This window comes from Diadema setosum, chromosome 18, assembly GCF_964275005.1.
Source record: "Diadema setosum chromosome 18, eeDiaSeto1, whole genome shotgun sequence".
Lineage (NCBI taxonomy): Eukaryota > Metazoa > Echinodermata > Echinoidea > Diadematoida > Diadematidae > Diadema > Diadema setosum.
Genome location: NC_092702.1, coordinates 10,858,649 through 10,878,876, shown reverse-complemented (window position 1 = coordinate 10,878,876; position 20,228 = coordinate 10,858,649). Strand labels below are relative to the sequence as shown.

Below are 20,228 nucleotides of genomic sequence, written 5' to 3'. Positions count from 1 at the left end.
GGAAGGACATTCAGACAGAATTTTCACAGTTTAAAAAAGTACTGTAAACGTGGAAATTTTAGCGGTACATTAATTTTCGCGGATTTCGCGCTACGTTCGGCTAGCGCGAATTCAAAAACGCGCGAATATATCTTCACAATTCATCGATGATACTGCTACGTAGTACAATGTACAGGCATGTTTACGCTACTAGTACTGTGCGAAGAGACGATAGATTGCTGTGTACTGTACAGTAGCATGCATGTGTGCACCGCACGCACCGATGCTACATTCCCCCGTGACTGCGGTACTACAGCCACAGCTGTACTACGTATTTGAGTGCTTGTACTCGCAGTCGAGCCGCTCGCTACGTCGCTTGTCGTACGCTGGCATAGCAAGCTATGTAGCAGAGGCTTTGGATGAAAGCAGTGAATGTGTACTACAGTAAAGTAACCTGCTGCGGAGCGCGAATTTAAGAACCCGCGAATACGTTTTCGAGCCGCTCAGCGCGAAAAATTAATCGCGCGAAAATATTGACGTTTACAGTACTCTAAGAAAAGTTTGATGGATACAGCATTTTAAACTTTAGAGATGTATTACCAGAGCCAAAGACTATAATTTCCACCAAAATTTTTGTCATACCTGCTAAAGAGTAATGAAATATGCATATTGATGAGGTCGGTAATGGAAGGACATCAAAATGGACATGGGTTTTCAGGCAAATTAGTTTTATCAAAACTCTGTGAAGTTTATGAGCTATTTCAATTTATTGGTATACAGTTTAATTGCCATAGTTTTAGCTATAATGGAATATATTTGACTTTCAAATATGTTTACTTATTTTTTAATTAGACCACATAATGTCCATGTGTGTTTGGTAACGGAAGGACGGTAACGGAAGGACATGCAGATTGTCTGTGTAAAGTGTATGGGGAAGATGGGTTATGGTTAGTTTTTATTAAACCTCTCTAAGGTTAATAATTTTTCACATGTGGCAGGTACACAGTTTGATCCAAATAGTTTTAGCTTTACTTGTATGTATTCAACTTTGAAACATGTCAACTGGTTTTTTAATAACACATTGTTTTCATTAATGTATGGTAACGGAAGGACAAAGAGCTTTGTGTGCATACATTGAAATAGCCAAATCTTATGGACCCATTTCACAGTGGGGGGGGGGGGGGGGGGTGGTGGTGGGTGTCTTGGGGGCTTATCTCCAGGCCCCCCCCCCCCCCCCCCCCCCCCCCCCCCCCCGATCTCTTACACTGTTTGCATAATCATGATTAAAATCTGCACACACCATCCTGGACAGCAATCTACACGAGACCATAGTTAGATTGTTCAAAATACTGCTAATTCCTAATTACACGTTGTATATGAATTGATTATGCAAATTTATTCAATAAATTACATTCTAGCCCATAGAATACTAATGTGAAGCAATTTACGGACATTTTTTTGTGTGGATCTTCATTTTAAGGTATTTAACAAATGTAGTGATAAAAAATTGCAATTCAATCTCAATTCTTTTATCTTTTATTGTTTCTTGAATTTCTTTTGTATTTCTTTGTTTTTTTCCTTTTGTTGTTGTTTTTTTTTCCAAAGAAAATTGTCACAGACCACTTTTTAACCATAGTTAGGCAAAAGTCAAGTAATCAGTGATCGAAAGAAAAAAATTATCAGATGTTTATGAGTTTTATGAAAGAGCACTATTTCCCATAGGGTTTGTGCACAAAATTACAAAATTGAGCCAACTTTGGGTCGACCTGCATTCAGAAAAGAGGTGTGGCTTCATTTGTTATTTGAATTTAGTCAAGGGTACTTAGAGTAGGTTCTGACACATTGTGTCCTCATCTTAGGGACATTAAATAGCTAAAAACAGACTCCAGGGAATAATTTTCCTGGTATCGCATCGCAATTTGCTATGCATTTTTACACCACTGCTACACAAACTAATTTTTGTATAGCACTTTTCTTCCATAGAAGTGTACAGGATACCATTAGAAATATTGTTCATCAGCTGAAATTGCTAATCAAATTTGAGTTGGAAAATTATTCCCTGGACTCTAATTACAGTCCTTCCATTACAACTTTGTCCTTCCGTTACCAGCTTCGGTAACGGAAGGACATTTTTAATTTATTCATAATTATTCAAAGAGGAGGGGTTTTGTGGATGGATGGGTGCCAAGTTATAGGCCTACCTAAACTTGCTTTGCACTGAAAATTTTATGGTTTTCATATTACTATTTTCATAAAATATTAAAAAGACCTCTTTTTGTGGTAACTGAAGGACAAAATACAAGGTCACCTTTAGAAGTCACTGAAGCGTAACAAATCATGGAAACCGTAAAAATATTAAATGAACTGTTTCTTTCATATTTACTAAGTTCTAAATATAACAATTCATAACATTTATTTCTCAAATATTGAATACAGGCCATGCTACATTTGTATTATAATTTATGCATTTTTGAAAATTAATAAGGTTAGTTAAACAATTGAAAAATTGACCCCGAATATGTTATAAAACTAAACATTTTTACTCAAATCCATAAAATTCAAACTTTAAGCTTTCATTTGATACCAAAATTCCGTGGGAAATATGAATTTGAAATTTTAGATGTCATGTCCACTTTGGCGTGGAATTGCCCAAATTCATTAATTTCATGTTTGTAATCATTTCCCTGAGTGATGTAAGTAAATGCTGACAGGGATGCAGTAGAATTTGGAATCAAGCTTGAACTTATAATTTGAAAAATAACATGCCCTAACTATTCTGCCTTTTCCTTATACAGTGAAAGGAACACATGTATAATGAGGTCCGTGGCACTGCTCATATTACCTCGTAATAACCGTACGCACTAAAAACAATGAAAAACATCAGCATGAAGTCATATACCCACAAATCAAATTCATAGCATTAACAGTCTTTGTATTGTTATTACATAAGTATAAGGATCATTATTATTGAGAAAGAATAAACAGGAATCATTTGTAAATTGATATGAAAGAGAAGAAAAAAAGAAGGGGTTGAAAATGCGGTCTATCTCTCCGCAACTTTTGTGCATGCATTCTTGATAAGTACATGGCAGCTTCAAAAGTTACACCATACATAAAATTGATTATGGACAGAAAGACATACTGACGGACAGATGGACAGCCTGAAATCATAATGGCTCTGGTGATACAACTGCAACCATCTACCCAAAATATTTTATTCTTTACTTCACTGTAACAGCCACGTATATAATCATCCCACGAGACAATCTAAAGAATTTCATCTTCCCTTAGTGAGAACTGTACACACTCAAAATACATTTGTTTATACTGGACCCAGATTTTGGAATAGTTTAGATAATGATCTAAAAGAATCTGTGAAGTTAATTACATTTAAGTATAAACTCAAAAAATATTTGTTTTCTAAATATACCAGTTAATTCTGTTTAATGAAAAAAGCCGTCATGTTTCTCTTTTCCTTGAGATTTTGTAGTGTGTCCACAGACCTTTTCCATCCCTCTCGTTTTCCCTCTCCTTTTCCTTCTCTATTCTTCCCTGCTCATCTTTCCTCGTTCTTCGTTGTCCAGTATCTGTCTGAGTGCATTTCCTCAAGTTCTGTTATTTCTGTGTTTTGTGTTATTGTTGTTGTTGTTGTTGTTATGTTTTTTGAGGCCGATTGCATATCTTCCATTCCGTTCAATTTTCCTGGCATACCTGGCCCCATAGTGTCTGTGCCACAAATGTGATATGTTATATAGTTTATAAGTTTGCATTCTAAAATCCTAGTAAGCACTGTTCATAGTATTAGCATCATACATGTATATCAATGAGTAAATGTACAATAGCATATAGAAGAATTTAAAATGAATATGTTTTATTGGTATAACAAATTGGTGCTGTTGTTGTTTTGTTCCAGTGTTCCACGTCTTACAAGCTTGGCTTTTTTAGTGAAACACTGTTTTCCATCATTGTGATTATTTACTATTTTTGTTGCCATGGCAAAGTGCATTGTTTCTTTTTTATGACATCATTCGTGTATATACTTTATATTGTATTTGAAAAAAATCCTTTATCAGACGAGTGTAAGAGAAATGAAAAAAGAATTGTATCACTTTGGATTATAATGTCAACTTTTTCTTTTCTTTTCTTTTTGATGATGGAAATAAATAAACTATTGAATTGAATTGAATTGAATTGATACTTCGTGCTGGAGGCATAAAAACAAGAGAGAGGAAAAATCCTCTGCGGTTTCTGCAAGGTGATTAATGACGCAATTAAGGTTCTACCTTGCTTAACCCTAACCAGGCCGGGCTTTTTGGGCTGTTCTGTGGCCGAGGGGGGGGTTGATTCAACCCCCCTCCCCGAGATCTCGGCCGTCGATCGCGCAATCGCCATGAAAATTGGCACATGCATTACCTGTGGCATAATCTACTACATTATACAAAAAGAAACGGAAATTTTCATTATACTCTTTAATTATGCTAACATATGCATAAAATCATACATTTTGCTCTAAATCGGAAAGTAAAGCTCCTAGAATCCTAATTTTTGGCGATAATATCCTTTGTAGCATTCCTAACAATGTACTTGAAAAAAAATCCAGTATCAAACTTAATTTCTTATGTATTTTATTGTTTTCTGAATTTCTTACGTATTTCTTTGTTTTTTGATCTTTTGTTTTATCATTTTTTTTCGCAAAATTTATGACAGAACCTTTTCCAAGCATAATTATGCTAAAATTAATTGATTTCAGCCTATGAAAGTGAAAACTAGAAATGACGCTACAGCGACTAGTTATACCCCCGCCAAACAACATTTCATAAGCTTTGGTCAAAAAACTGAGGAAGTAGTTAAATCCGCAAGATCTTTCCTTGATCTTCTGCCATTAATATGCCGTTACCATGGCAAAATACTTTCGGGTACTGTCGAAAAATGCGTCTTGCACATCTACAACCAAAGGCACACATCTGTACCAAGTTTCATGGAAATTGGGCAAAAACTGAGGAAGTAGTTTGCAACACAAAATTTTCCATCATTTTGGCTCATAATATGTGAGCTGTTACCATGGCAACATACTTTTTGTCACTGTCAAGAAATGTGTCATGCTAATCTATATCCTAAGACAAACATTCAATATGAATTCCATGAGAATTGGAAGAACACTGATGAAGCAGTTTTGCCATGAAGCATTTTGCCCTATATTTTACCAATAACATGCCGTTACCATGGCAACGCACTTTTTGCCACTGTGGAAATATGTGTCTTGCACATTAACATATTCAGATGAACATCTGTACCTAATTTCATAAAAATTGATCAAAAACTGTGGGAGGAGTTCGCGACGCAAGATTTGTACCCATTTTTGCCCATAATATGCCGTTACCATGGCAATGTACTTTTGGGTACTGTCAAAAAATATGTCTTGCACATCTACAACCCAAGGCACACATCTGTGCCAAGTTTTATGGAAATCGGTTGAAAACTGAGGAAGTAGTTCGCGACGCAAGATTTGCAACGGACCGACCGCCCGACCGTCCGCTGATTCCTATATACCCCCTTCAAACTTCGTTTGGCGGGGGTATAATAATTGTAACTTTATGAATAAGGTGAGAAAACTCCATTTGCATAGACTTTACACACAAAATTACGTTTTTGAGCAATTTTCGGTCTGACAGCAGGGCTGCCAACTCTCACGCATTGAGCGTGAGACTCACGCAATTCAACCAATTTTGACTGTCTCACTCTGACAAACGAAATCTCATGCTAAACCCCCAAAATGGAATGTACATGTCTACAAAAATAAATATATCTCTAAATTCTCTGATATTCCGAATATCGATATGCCAAAGCCCAAAATTTTTTGATTTTCCCACGCGGGTATAAAGCTTAACCAATAATAATCGTTTTCGGTTCGTGCGCAAAGACGAGCTATTGGATTACGATTGGTTTCTACCTATACCACGTGAGCGTAGCTTGTACTTTTGGCAAATTACAATACATGTATGGCTATGACGTGTGCTTTACATCGCTTTACATACACTGACTGTGTACGTAGTACGTACGGCCGCACAGACAGCAGGCCGCCAGGCGATAGCCAGGAGGTCGCTCCGCTCCCTCGCAGTGTCTCACGCCAAACTCTCACTCAAGGTTGGCAGCCCTGTGACAGGCATGTATAAAAGGTCGTGCAGCGTCGTAACGGTATGCACAATTTTCGTGAAAATGGTGTCAAAAGATGCACGAGACTTGAAAGTAAAAAGTCAGCGAACGGCGCGGTCAAAAAATTTCAAGTGGCGGAATAGTCGCGAAAAATGTCGAGGGGGGTTGATTCAACCCCCCGCCTTTTTAGGGTAAAGAGGATATGGGTGATTTTGATATCTGTGATGGTTAATATCTTAAATTGTATCACCAGATAGCCATCTACAATCACTTCAAAATCACTGTTTGTGTTTGTGAGGTTGATGCAATCATCAATTCTAACATGTATTGGTGGTCTTCGGGATACATGCCTGTAAGCGGTATTGTACAGTACAATCCCCTATGAATATCCAGAGTCCTAGAGAAGTCTACTTGGATTTGAGAATATGTATCTTAGTTTCATCAATGTGATGTAGATCATGTTACAAGCCTGTATTACACACAAACTGTTACATAGCACAAATTACAGAGATGTGCAGAGACCCAATAACCTCCTGAAATTAGTCAGTTATTTCTGCCGAGAGTAAGTTTGCTTACTATTAATACTAACTACAGTCAACTTCGGATACCTCGAATTCGTCGGGACTGAAGAAAATGGTTCGACGTACACGAAATTCGAGGTACGCGTACGTCGAATTTTCTTCGACTTATCCGACGTTTATCGATGTTCAACATGGTATCTGTTATAGTGCCTACTGATTGTTTGCATGCTTGTCAATTGGAATTGAATTGACTTTTACATGAATGAATTGAATGAAAATCGGAATTGAAATCAAAATTTCAGAAATAAAGATTTTGGTGGCCCGATCGCGCCACCAAAAAATAGTTGGATGTTTGCCTTCACTTTTGAAAATGAACAGCGGTAACAATCGGCTCCGTAAGATGCTAAAATAAATGTCAGATGTTTGCTTTTAATTTTGGAAATGAATAACGGTAGTATTCGACTCGGTATGATACTAAAATAAATGTCGGATGTTTGCTCATACTTTTGGAAATGAATAACGATAAGACTCAGCTCTGTATGGTGCTAAAACTAATCTCAGATATTTGATTTTGCGTTCGGAAATAAATAAGGATAACATTCGGCTCCGGAAGACGCTGAAATAAATGTTGAATATTTGCTTTGACGTTCGGAAATGAAAAACAATAGTATTCAACTCCGTACGATGGTTAAATAAATGTCGGGTGTTTCCTTTACTTTCGAAAGGAAATAGCAATAACATGTCAGCTGTGTACCGGGTATTTCTTTGGGCGTGCGATTGTTCTGGTCTCAAAATATTTACAGTCGAGTGTGAAAAGATTTGCGACATGTCTTCGCCGTCCATGCTCGCTTAATCGGAGATGCTGAGTGATTCTGCAATTTCGATTCGAGCAACATGCTGGGAAAAACAATAAGTTAATTAAGATCGGGACAGTAGATTTCACTTCGAGGTAACCGAACTTCGAGTTATTTTTTTCGAGCTACGCGAATTTTAATACACGGAAACTCCATAGGAACAATCGGGACTTTCATTTTTCCCCCAAGGTAAGTGATATTCAGCTTATCCGACGTCGAGGTATCCGAAGTTGACTGTAATTCAATGGCCTGTAAATCATATGAAAAATAAGACAAAAAATCGATAAATCTAAATCATCTTACAAGTTGACCATGATATGCTTTGAGTACAAAGTTTGTATGTATTTACAATGATGTTGCTGCATGCATTGTGCATAAAAAACAATACCATATGTGATCATTTCAATTTTTTTCTAATGTCAATTTATACTGAAGAACTCAGTGGAAACAAAATCTCTTGCTGCCAGTTATTTGAATGGCAAGAATGGAAAGTGCAAGGGCTATTGGAGCCAGACATACCTGGACAACCTGCCAGGTTTGTAGCCCTTTTGGTCCTCCTGCTCAATGACCACCACCTCATCCTCATCATCGATATTGCTCATTGTTGATATAGTGGAGGCAAGAGATGTAGTTGATGGAAGCTGTGCTGATGCTGATTTAGCTATTGTGTCATTATAGCTCTCCCCTGATGAAGACATGGCTGAGGAAGAGGACCGGGTCCTGGCCTAGGATAGAAATAAAACGAACGACACACAAGCTTATTATCAATATGTTTCCCCTTGGCTGTAAGTTCAACAAATGGTTGGTCAACGCTCAAGCACAATAATAAACAACTTCCTGCAATGAAAGCGATGGTTGGCTGCAATATTCAATGCTTTATTTACTTTCATACATTTCTGAATCATGACTTTTAAAAGCCTGATATGCTAAGTCTACAATAACATTGCTTGCAGAGAGTTATTCTTATGGCAATCCACCCCAGGTTTAACCTTAACTAGGCTGGGGGGGGGCCTCCGAGGCCCCCCCTCGACGTTCCGTGTGATATATTGCTATCGCGAAAAGCTATCGCCGCGATGTTTCACGACTTTTTTCTCTCGAGTCTCCCGCATCTTTTGACACCAAATTTGCGATGCCCGGGTGCGCAGTTCCGAAGTTGCGCATAAATATGTACATGCATGTCAGACCAAATATTGCTCAAAAACGTTAATTTGTGTACAATTTCAATGCAGACTGTGCTTTCAGGCAAATATCATAAAAGCATGATTATTTTGGGGTTTTATTGATGAAAATCAATTTATAACATTTTCTTGTTAGGTTTGTCTCAAATGCATTGAGTGTTCACTTTCCTTGAACCAGGTATATTTGGATAAATGGCTATACTGTCCAAGAGTGCAGGTATTTGGGGATTTGAGGATTTGTACCCAACTTTTGACTCTTTTATAAGTTTAAAGAAGAAGTAAAATTTAGCACTTTCACTTGACCTTTGACCTTTTGGCGAGAAACTTCCAAGAGAATCTGTATTGGGTATTACATGCATACACAAAGTTTCAAGAAAAAATCCTGCAGGCATTGCATCATAAGAAAGAAATAATGATATTTTGATGAGTTGTCCTTGACCTTTGACCCATGACCTTTGAACCATGAACCCTAAATTCCCTACATGATCACTGCCAGTCAGTACATGCATATATACTAAGTTCCATGAATATACCTTGAAATATTTGTGAGATATGGAGAAAAAAGTGAAATTTTAACATTTTCACTTGACCTTTGACCTCATGACCCAAAGCTCTCTCTCTTGGGAGTCTTTATTTGGTAGTTCATGTATACACCAAGTTTCAAGAAAATACCTCCAGACATTGCATAGATATAGGGAAAATAGTGAAATTTTGAGCATTTGACCTTGAGCATGTGCACCCAAAAATTGATAGTCACAACTTCGCCTACTCATACATATACATGCCAAGTTTCATTAGGATACGTCTAACAGTTTTTAGATATGCTGTCCACAAAATTGATTACGGACGGAAGGACGGACAACCTGAAAACATAATGCCTCCGGCGACACTTCGTGGCGGAGGCATAAAAGATAATAAATATTTAAGATATTTTTCCAATGGCACAATTTTTTTCTCTTACATTTGCTAAGGACACTAAAAAAAAATTACACAAAATATGTGCCTGCTTTGAGGTTTATTTGGTGATTTATACCAAATTGTCTGATTTTATGCATGTTTATGCATAAATTAGCATAATTTAGCACAAATGATAATTTTTTGGAAAAATTAATTTCATGGTACTTTAGATTACGTCATAGGCAATGAGTGTGCCAATTTTCGTTGCGATCCCGCGGACGACAGCTGAGATCTGGAGGGGGGCCTGGGAGCCCCCCCCCCCCCCCCCCCCCCCGGCTCTTTCATCTACTTACCTAAATAGCCCGGCCTAGTTAGGGTTAAGACAACCCCGAGAATAGAAAACCAAGCAAGTAGAACAGTAGAAATCTTATCATAATCAAACACAAACCAAGCAAGTAGAACAGTAGAAATCTTATCATAATCAAACACACATCATGGAAGTTACAAAATTCTAAAATTTCACATATTATCCTAAAAGCCAATATTTTTTACAATATCCCACATCACACCTCATCTAATTTGCATGTGATTGTAAGGGATAACTGTTTAAAGGAAATATGTGAGAATTTAAAATTCTGGAATTCTCAAGTCTATGACACTTTTGCCACTCTGTTTATTTGATTTTGCTATATCTATCAAAGTCAACATGACTATAACATTCACTTTGTAAGGTGTGAAAAAAAGGCTTGACAGGAGTGTGAGCATGAGAAAGACCCTGAGGTGTGAGACTTGATGTGTATGAAGATGGTGTACATTAGAGCACTCACAAATAAGAACTTCATGTGAAGTAATGGAGATAATTCAAAACAGTGACATGTAAATAAGGGTCGCAAATTTAAGTCATTTTCACTGAAAATGAAATTAGTTACTTAAGCAAAGAGGTAAAGTTAGCAGCTTTTCAAAAATATTAATGATCTTATGCCTTTATATACCATGCTGTACTGTACTAATTGTTACATGGTGTACTAGACTGTCCCTCAAATTAAGTTGTCAACACAGTGACAACAGGTAAGTTCTGGTTAAAACTTCTCATTAAAAGTGAAACCTCACAATGGGTTTCAATAGTGTGCACAGTTACAAGGCAATATTAGAAATCAACTCCAGAGAAATGTGGTGAATGCCTTTTGAGTTCTCACTCAACGCTTAAAATTTTCTAATCTTCTCTACTGTCACACTTCAAATCTGTATCTTAGTTTGACAAAGATTTGATAATTTACGAGTTGTGGGTTCACCACATTTATTGGGACAGACTTGGTGGGTAGCCAAAAAAGAGAATATGACCTCTCAATCAGATCAAGTCATTCAATTGCTGTACCTTCAAGTTAAAGATGACAGCATACATTGTATACTGCAAAAGTGGACACTTTCGTGCATTTTGTGCAACCAGAAGCTAGCATGAAAATAGAAGCACACAATTATTTTTGCATGACATATGTCCCAGAAGTTAATGTCCTAATTCCGTGTAATAAAAAAACAAGAAATTCATTTTACCTGGCCAAGCGCGAAAAATTACTTGCATGAAAATATCTACTTTTACAGTACACGGAAGGACAGCTGGCTTATTCAGACTTCATGTCCATCTTACCATGTCTCTCAGCATTCTGTCCCTCTCACTCAAAGTCTCCTCTAGTTTCTCAATCTGTTTTTGTTGGGCCTCAATCATGACTTTCATCTCCTCTATTGCAGTCTCCTGTTTCTACAGATATACAAATATGTGAACAGAAGAAAACATAACCTCACAAAATAACTTGCACAGACTGTATACAAGCAAAGCGGAATAAGCAAGCTTCTAGTAAATTTTAAGGTCATGATTTCATTCTCAATAGCAGTGAATGCACAAGATCCAATTGGTACCTAAACTACAGCATTTGAAAAATATACTGTAAAACATCTGTGTATACAGCCTTATGAAGAGGTAAAAGAAACTTATCAGTGGTTACCAAGCTTGATGTATGTACCAGTAAACCCAACCCTAAAAAGTCAATGGAATGCTAGTACTGTGTAAATAAATGCAAAAGATATAAATCTCAAATTTCATAAGTCATAAGCAAAATCAACTGAGGTGTATCATATTTCATTCATACTGGCACTGTTTATCACTATTTTGTCGGTTGTGTGGAAGAGTTTACAGGCAGCTATTGTGAATGAAAATGTGGCAGAAATGACTGGCCTACACACACTTGGTATACTTACGAGTTCTACTTTGTAGCAATGAAAGTAGAAAAGGAAAGGGGGAAAATTAAGGAAATATGTATGCAGGGTGTGGCATTTGCAGTCAGCATACTTATGCTTAGTGAGCAAATACACACAGGATTTTAGTGGAAATTTTCTTTATAGAGATCATCTCTCTTTTTTCTTTGTTGACTTACGAAGTTGAGGTGCGTCAGCTTGAACACGAGTGAACTGTATACACAGAACTTTACAGTAACAATAAACAAATAACAAATACAAATCTACATAAAGTCAGAGTGTACACAGTGAAAATTCAGATGTGGTGCACTTATAGAATCTAGCACTGATATTTGTCCTCAGTGTCAAAAGATGACCATAGCTTTGATAATACTGAGGAGGATCGAGAGATGGAGTCACAACAGTCTTATTCGCTTTGATCCAACGCCCGTAGCAGCCACTCAAAAATATTTTAACTATGTGTCAACTCGATCTGCCCTACAGATAGGAAGACAATGGATTCTCATTGCATAATGACCAGCCCCTCTCTACGGAAGATATGTTTTTATGATGGTGTTGGTAATTACTTTTCGCTTTCCCTACATATAAATGATGGGCGGTAGACAATGATGAAGACATGGGGGTGCGTAAATAGAAATTGCTCAGATATTGCTGAAATAAATATCAAAACAAGGAAAAGTAGAAATTACGCGGTGCCTAAAATATGTCCCCGCCGGAAGTAGCATTTAGTAGCAAAATGTACAATATCGGTAAAAAATCAAGGTCAAAGGTCAAAGAAGTCAAAGGTCAAAATTCTATGTAGAAGTTTTGAAGCCCTCACCTAGTGCCATCACAAAAAGCAAACGGAATCAAAATCGGGTTAGAAATGGCGAAGGAGTAGCATTTTGTAGCCAATGTACAATATAGGTCAAAAATCAAGGTCAAAGGTCAAAGAAGTCAAAGGTCAAAATTCTGTGTAGAAGTTTTGAAGCCCTCACCTAGTGCCATCATATAAAGCAAACGGAATCGAAATCGGGTTAGAAATGGCGAAGGAGTAGCATTTTGAAGCAAAATGTACAATATAGGTCAAAGGTCAAGGTCAAAGGTCACGACTGAAATTCTGTGTAGAAGTTTCAAAGCTCCCATGTAGTGCTATCATATAAAGCAAACAGAATAAAAATTGGCTCATAAATGACAGAGAAGTAGCAAATTGAACATTTTGATCACACACGGACGCACGGACACACACACGTACGGAGCCCGTTTCATAGTCCCCTGCTCGAACTCGTTCAGCGGGGACAAATTACCCGTCTGAATGTGCCTGGACACTAATCTGACATATATCTGTTTATAAAGAACAATTTGGAGATGATACTATATCAGTTTCATTTGTCGGAAATAATCCGAAAAGTGATAAAACTGGCTTTCCATGAGGGACAAATTTCAAACACTTTCACAACATACAGCTCAAATTTACACTTTTTGCATGTATTTTTGGATGGGATTAACTTTTGTTTTATATGCTTTAATGTCAGGTGAAATTTAATTTCATTTGATATACAATCGAGCAGCGTACACCTGATATTATGTTCATGTTAAAAATGAATCTTCAGATTGTTCAGGAAGATGGTAGCTTTAAGGCTATGTCACACCTTTCCTGGCAAGCCTTGCATAAGACTTGCGAAGAACAATTTTTGCTACCTGGAGGTCCCCACCGATGGCCCGCACATGACAGTACCTAGCATGTATCTCGCCTGTAGTTGCCTGGAGTTAGGCACTTAAGTCCTATTTACCCGCAGCCAAGTTTAGGCCCTGTCACACCTTTCCGCGCAAGCTACACCAGCTTGTCGCATGTGGGGATTTTCCTGCATGCATCTTACCTGCTGGACGTGTGCTACTTACATTTTACAAGTGTACTAGCATGCATTCCGTGTAATTGGCGTGTCAGGGGCGTGAGTGGCTTGTGAGGGCTGACAACTCAGTGAAGGAATCTCTCCGAAGGACGATTTATTTGGCAGAGGTCCCACAGAATGTAGTGGGGTAGATATGTGAAAAAGATGCTCACATCTGGCGGAAAGTAAGAAATTTTACATTAGGGGTATATTGGGGCGCTCATTTAAAAAATTGCCGGATCCAAGAGATCTGACCACTGGGTCAGCCGCCATTTTGAATTCAAATATGGCCGACATTACAAAACATTTAAAGATCCCTATCTTCAGTTCTGAATAACATAGGCCATTGAAATTTGATACACAAAAGCATTATGATATGATGACTTCAATAACAGACTTCTTTGATATGTCTGACAAGCTGCACGGCAGCCAGTTTGAATTTTCCTACATACCGTAGTTGCCATGTTGGAATGTCGAAAATCTCTATCTCGAGTTTGTAAATTAGGCTACCTGATTGAGTGCGCGCTGCTGTATTTACATTGTGACGTCAGTGAAAGGTGTATTATGCTTTATTTTTGTTGCACTTCTTGGCATGCCCGTGAATGTTAGTCGTGATGTTTGTCTTGGCAGCTATATTGGAATTCAAAATAGCAGGAATTGCCTTTGTCAGACACATCACATTATTCAATTTTTTAACTCAGCATGTTAAAATACCTGTTTCCACCTAATTTCAGCGTCACTCGTCTCTTAGAACTCGAGATAGGGATTTTGAACATTTCGTTGATGCGGCCATATTGGAATTCAAAATAGTGGCCATTCAATGTTTGTCAGACACTTTAAATTAATCTGTCATCAAAGTCAACATGTCAAAACGCTCTTGTGTACCAAATTTTGGTGCCACAGGTCATTTAGAACTGAAGACAGGGATCTTTAAATTAATATGTATCGTGAGCAGCCATATTGGAATTCAAAATGGCGGCCGAAGTCGTGGTCAGATCTCTTGGATCCGGCAAGTTTTTAAATCAGCGCCCCAAAATACCCCTATATGCAAAATTTCATACTTTCCGCCGGATGTGAGCATCTCGACAAATTTTTGCTACATATCTGCCCCCACTAAAGTTATTATCTTGGCCGCAGCCAACTCTCGACCTACCAGTAGAAAGGCAGTAATTGACCCTTAGCATGCACGCAATTTGCTCATATAGCTCGCTCCATGCTTGCAGAAGTGGCCAGCTACACGGATGTTGGCAGTATCGACACCATTCCTTTCCAGTTAAAACACCTGTATATTGCTCGTAGAATGCCTGCAGATTAAACATGTGTCCGGCGCATAGCCACAGATTCACGGGCAACCTACGTACTTCAAGCGGGTTAACTGCCTATGTTTTGCACTAGCTACGGGCCTTCTACTGGTGTTTGGTGTGGACCTCTGCTGGCAATGCCTGTGACTTCACTCGTAACAAGTTTTGAGCATGCTCAAAACTTGGCTGCCAGTAAATCGGACTTGTGTGTACACCTCCTGTCAACTACAGGCGACAACGTGCTAGGTACTGTCAGGTGCGGGCCATCTGCAAGGACCACGCAGTAGCAAAAATTGTCCCCTGCAAGTCACAAGCAAGGCTTGCCCAGAAGGGTGTGATAGGCCCTTGAGCATGCTCAAAACCTGTTCCGGGTGAGTCACGGGGATTGCCCGCAGAGGTCCACGCCGAACACCAGTATGAGGTCCTTGGCAGCAGCATCTCGTAGGCAACTCCCATGCAGTTAACATGCAGTTCTAACGCAGGTACTTCGCAGTGCCCGTATGTCGCCTGTTTCTAGAAAGTAAGTAGAATGTAAGTAGCACAGGTCCAGCAGGTAAGACGCACACGAAACTCACCCAAATCCTTCTCCGCCCGCAGAAAATTATCCTGCGTGCTGGAAAATCCCTACACGCGACAAGCCCGTGTAGCTTGCCCAGAAAGGTGTGACAGGGCCTTAGAACATCAAACATCAAAGGCACAAATGCACCTATGGAATTCTTTTGTCCATCCATAGAAAAAATTTGATGGCTTATTGAATAATTATAACCAGTTGGAACTCCATCTCTTGAACCTTGATAATACTGAATTTGTTGCTCTATCAACTGCACCCCTGAGCTTGCAGAGGAAAAATTAAAATTGGAAGTAATGTTCTAGGGCAAATGATTCATACCTCCAACTGTTGTTTAGCCTCAGTCTCTGCTAGCTTGTTCTCAAGTATGGTGGCGCGCATCTCCTGTTGGGTTTCCTCATGTGACTTGATTTCAGCACAGAACTGGGAATGTGCCAAAATTTGGTTAGGATAAACAAAGGTTTTGAGCATTTCATACTTATTTGAGTACTTATTTGAGTACACTCTGTTGTGTGGCAAATAAATTCATAATTATGTATACCTATGACAGTAGACTAGACTTCTTGCCAGAGTTTTGTCAAGCAAAAGCATTAGAGGACCAACTGTAGTATACAAAAATATGTGTCTCCTGTATCCCAGTTATACAGCACAGCATCCCTGCTTTCCATATTTTTCCAGGCATTCTCATGCTGACACTATGTTCTGCATTATACTTTTGTAGAAACAGTTTCTGAACATCGCTGCTTCTAGCTCTATTCTAGGATTACTGGTACAAAAACCAAAAATATGACCCCAAAATATCAATGTCTGTTTGTTGAGGGTATCTGGTAACAAGGTTAGTCATTGCTAAAATGGCAAAATCTTGCAGACTTTGTCTTTTAAAATGCAATTGAAGACATTACGCAGCCTAGTTCTATGCCTGCAATTATGTGTAATTATACACTTTGTATGTCAAGCCAGTGACAGTGATAATGACATTTCTTGCAAGATTTTGCTGAATGACATAATACATTCAAACAGTCTGCACATCAGAAGAGTGAAGGGAAGGATTTACAGGATGTGGACACCTCAAGGAGGTAACTGTTAAATCTTGAAGATCTATGGTTCAACCGTATCAAGTCAGATCTGCCACCTACTGCCAAAGGAGATTAGAAGTGACAGCAGACTATCACAAATGTACATATTGAAAATGAATATTCAATCCTAAATCTGGTAAGAAGCCCTGATAAAGACATACTTCTAGTGATGACAGTGATTCTCTCTTTCACTCTCATACCCCCACACCTCTATGGTTGCCTGAATTAACTCTACCTGGCCACTTCTCATTTATCACTGTAGAACTGCTCCTAATTCTCTTTCACTGCTACTGAAGGATTTCTGATTCATATTTCATATTAGTCAATATATATATCACTACGTTCAGAGCTACTACAATATTCATTGAAGTTATATCATCACACCATCTCGATGAAAATTTATAAAAGTACATCCCACATTCATACAAGCTGAGTCAGGATATATACCCTAGCAATTATGTTTTTTGTGCTTGCATTGTGTAGACTTCATCATATTGTCATATTTAATGTATAGACAACTGCCCTTGAAATGCTTGGAAACAGAAATCACTGGACATCAATTCAATATTCTGTGTTTTACAGTCTAAACGTTGAACACCAGGAAGATTCAGTATTGGTGAAATGCAATAATTATATTTGTCTATGAGTACTGAGCATGGGGGGGGGGGGGGGGGTAAGAGTTGCTGAACTGCTCTGGGGCAATGACAGATGCGATATTTGGTTTTCCAAAAAGACACTAAACATTAAATATTCAGTATGACAAAAATGGGTACCTCTATGTCCAGTGCAGATATGGAGATGTTTACAATTTGTCAAATGCACATTCAACTTTGCTGAAACTTTCAAGAACCAATCCAGAGCATTGTTTGTGTTTACTGATTACAGTAGGCGTTTTCACATCAGCCCGATGTTTCGAGATAGCGCGCTATCTTCTGACTTGGGAAATTTTCCCGATAGCGAGATAGCGTGCTATCTGATAATGTGAACACAAATTAACGCTCTAGTTGTATCGCTCTGATCGAGAAAATTTCTCGAGTCCAACTCGGGAAATTTCTGAAATAGCTGGATAGTAGCGCGCTATTTGATAATGTGAAAATGACTCGAGAAATTTGCGTGATGAATTCCATCATTCCTAGCGTGTGTGACCCGATCGACAGAGGCAAACTGCACACAAAGCATGAAGAATTTTTGAGAAGGCACACACATTACTGATGCTGTTTGCACATACTCAGCTGTCGAATTAGCTATTTTAAAATTTTTAACTATTCGGGCTACCCCCTCTTCGGGCTGATGTGAACAAGAAATAAAATAGCGCTCTAATTCGCAATCGCGGAAAATTTTTCGAGCTTGGATTTTTATCGGGCTGATGTGAAAATGCCTAGTGAGTACTTTTGACAGATGGCACCTGTCATCAGTAAAATTTGATTAAGTGAATAACAAGTTTCCCAACTGTGCATTAAGAAAAAAAAATGTCAGATGCAGAGGATGATTGTGGCAAATATACACCCTTGTTTCTTAAAAAAAGAAGAAGGAATTTATAGACAGATAACAAACACTCAGAAGAAGTGTTTGTTCCTCTCTTTTCTATGGCCTGAACCAATTTATGGATGATTTTGTTCAATTCTACTTTTAAATTTCTGTGGATTTCTCACCTGCTCTGCCAATCTTTCCTCTGTTTGCTTCACTTTCAGTCTCTCTTCCTCAATCTTTCCGCGCAGGCTTGTGATCTGGGCATCCTGTTCCTTTATTAATGAAAATTCATAATGGACACAGATTGTTAAAAAAAAAAAATAGAACTATCACTCAATGTGGTTAATACCCCCACCTAAAACTGAGGGAGTTAGCTACACCAACAATAAATTTGCCTGCCTTTTATCGGAAAAAAAAATGTTAGCATGGAACTGTGTTGTTCAACATTGAATAAAGATGTGTTTTGCTCATTTAAGAATTACAGTCAAATGTGCCATATCTCAAGTCAAATGCTCAACTAGAAATGTCCCTATGGCGTCTGGTATGACTCCGCCATAATGCATGGTTCTCCCAATAGGTTTATGGTACGTGTCATAAAGTGTAATGACAGTTTCATATAATTGGCAAAATATCAAAATGACATGTTTGTCACAAATGTGTTTAAATGATTACTTTCCTTGAACTAGGTTTCATTAGATGAATGGCTATATTGTCTAAGAGAGCTGGTAGTGGGGGGATTTGAGGATTTTTACTTGACTTTTGACCCTTTTATTAGTTACATATGCATTGAGTAATTTCTAAGAAATAGAAAAAAAGTGTAATTTCAGTATTAAATAGTAATATTTTAGCATGTTAAACTGGCCTATGGCCCTTGACCTTTGACCCTAAAATTCCCAAGAGAATCACTGTCAAGCAGTACATGCCAAAACAAGTACCAAGTTTCATGATGATACCTGTGAAATTTAGCATTTTCATTTGATCTTTTAACCTTTGACCATATAGCCAAAAACATTCCCAGAGAATCACCAGGCCAAAGCAAATAATATGTTGGTTTCCGGTAACATGACCTCAAGAACAGTGGGTCGGAAGGTAGGGGAAAAATTGTACCCTTTCTATAGAAAAATTTGGTTTCTGTTTCAATGTGAACGTGTACGTGTGTAATGTGTGTTTGCACCATAGAAAAATTACGGAGCGTACCATGTACATGTATGTTTATATATGTCTGTGTGGTACGTTATCGGTATCTTTCATACATGTACTGTATCGTATACGTAGACCTAGCTCTGCAGCATACGACATTTACGTTACAGGAACGTATGCAAGTCGCACAATATTGCAATGCACACACAGTCATCTAAATGCATTTTAAACTGTACACACATGCATTGTATTGTGTAAAAAATGTATCGGGTACGCTATACGGTACTTCACAGTAAATTGCGTGCAGTAAAGCAAGTGGCCCTTAATTTGACAGGGTTCCATGAATCAACCACTCTTACAAATAAAAATTCACTGAAATTCATGAATAAAAAATGGCGCATATCAAGTGCGAAGTTCAAACTATGCAACTATCTCCACTCGTGTTCCGAAGAGCACAACAGTGGGCCACGTCGCCGGACACCCGAAATCATTGTCGAACCCTCCCGGGTCAACTCGCACAAGCAGTTCAATGGGTAAGTAACAGGCAAGTAAAGTTGCATAGCAACACATATAGACTCGTTTCATTTCAAGTTTTGAAGTTACTAGTCCGTTTATCTGCATTGAATCTAGATACAGCAAGTACACTTACAGCCATGATTGCAGCCGTTTCTGAGATAACTTGAGCGTTTACGCGATATTTATATTTTGTATGCCACCCGTGCCAGAATTTGCTGTATCACCAGTGTTCGATTGCAACGTGTTGTGAATGCGTTGAATCTCTCGCACAGTGTGCGAGTACATGGACAGTACCGCGCTCTCTTAGTGCGATGTACTACAGTATGTATACAGTTCGCCCATGCGTAGCTCGCGCGCTAATACATTCACATAGGCAGGGCGAGCGCACGGCGCGGTACCCGTCGTGCATGTTGATGCACGGACATATGGGGCCGAACGATGGTTGCAGCACATC

The 20,228-nt window shown here is 38.4% G+C and overlaps 1 protein-coding gene across 6 annotated transcripts in view; it reads right to left on the bottom strand.

Moving 5' to 3' along the window:
- The window catches only part of LOC140241709 (uncharacterized), a 188,302-nt gene that overhangs the window by 19,685 nt on the left and 148,389 nt on the right, over positions 1–20,228 (bottom strand). For 5 of the 6 annotated variants that reach the window (XM_072321459.1, XM_072321454.1, XM_072321458.1 and 2 more), the window contains 4 exons: positions 18,301–18,390; positions 15,894–15,995; positions 11,228–11,338; positions 8,027–8,232 (listed from right to left, as the gene is read on the bottom strand). In XM_072321459.1, coding sequence (XP_072177560.1) covers positions 8,027–8,232; positions 11,228–11,338; positions 15,894–15,995; positions 18,301–18,390 — 509 coding nt within the window. The remainder of the gene's footprint in view (positions 1–8,026; positions 8,233–11,227; positions 11,339–15,893; positions 15,996–18,300; positions 18,391–20,228) is intronic. The other variant, XM_072321456.1, reaches the window with a different exon arrangement.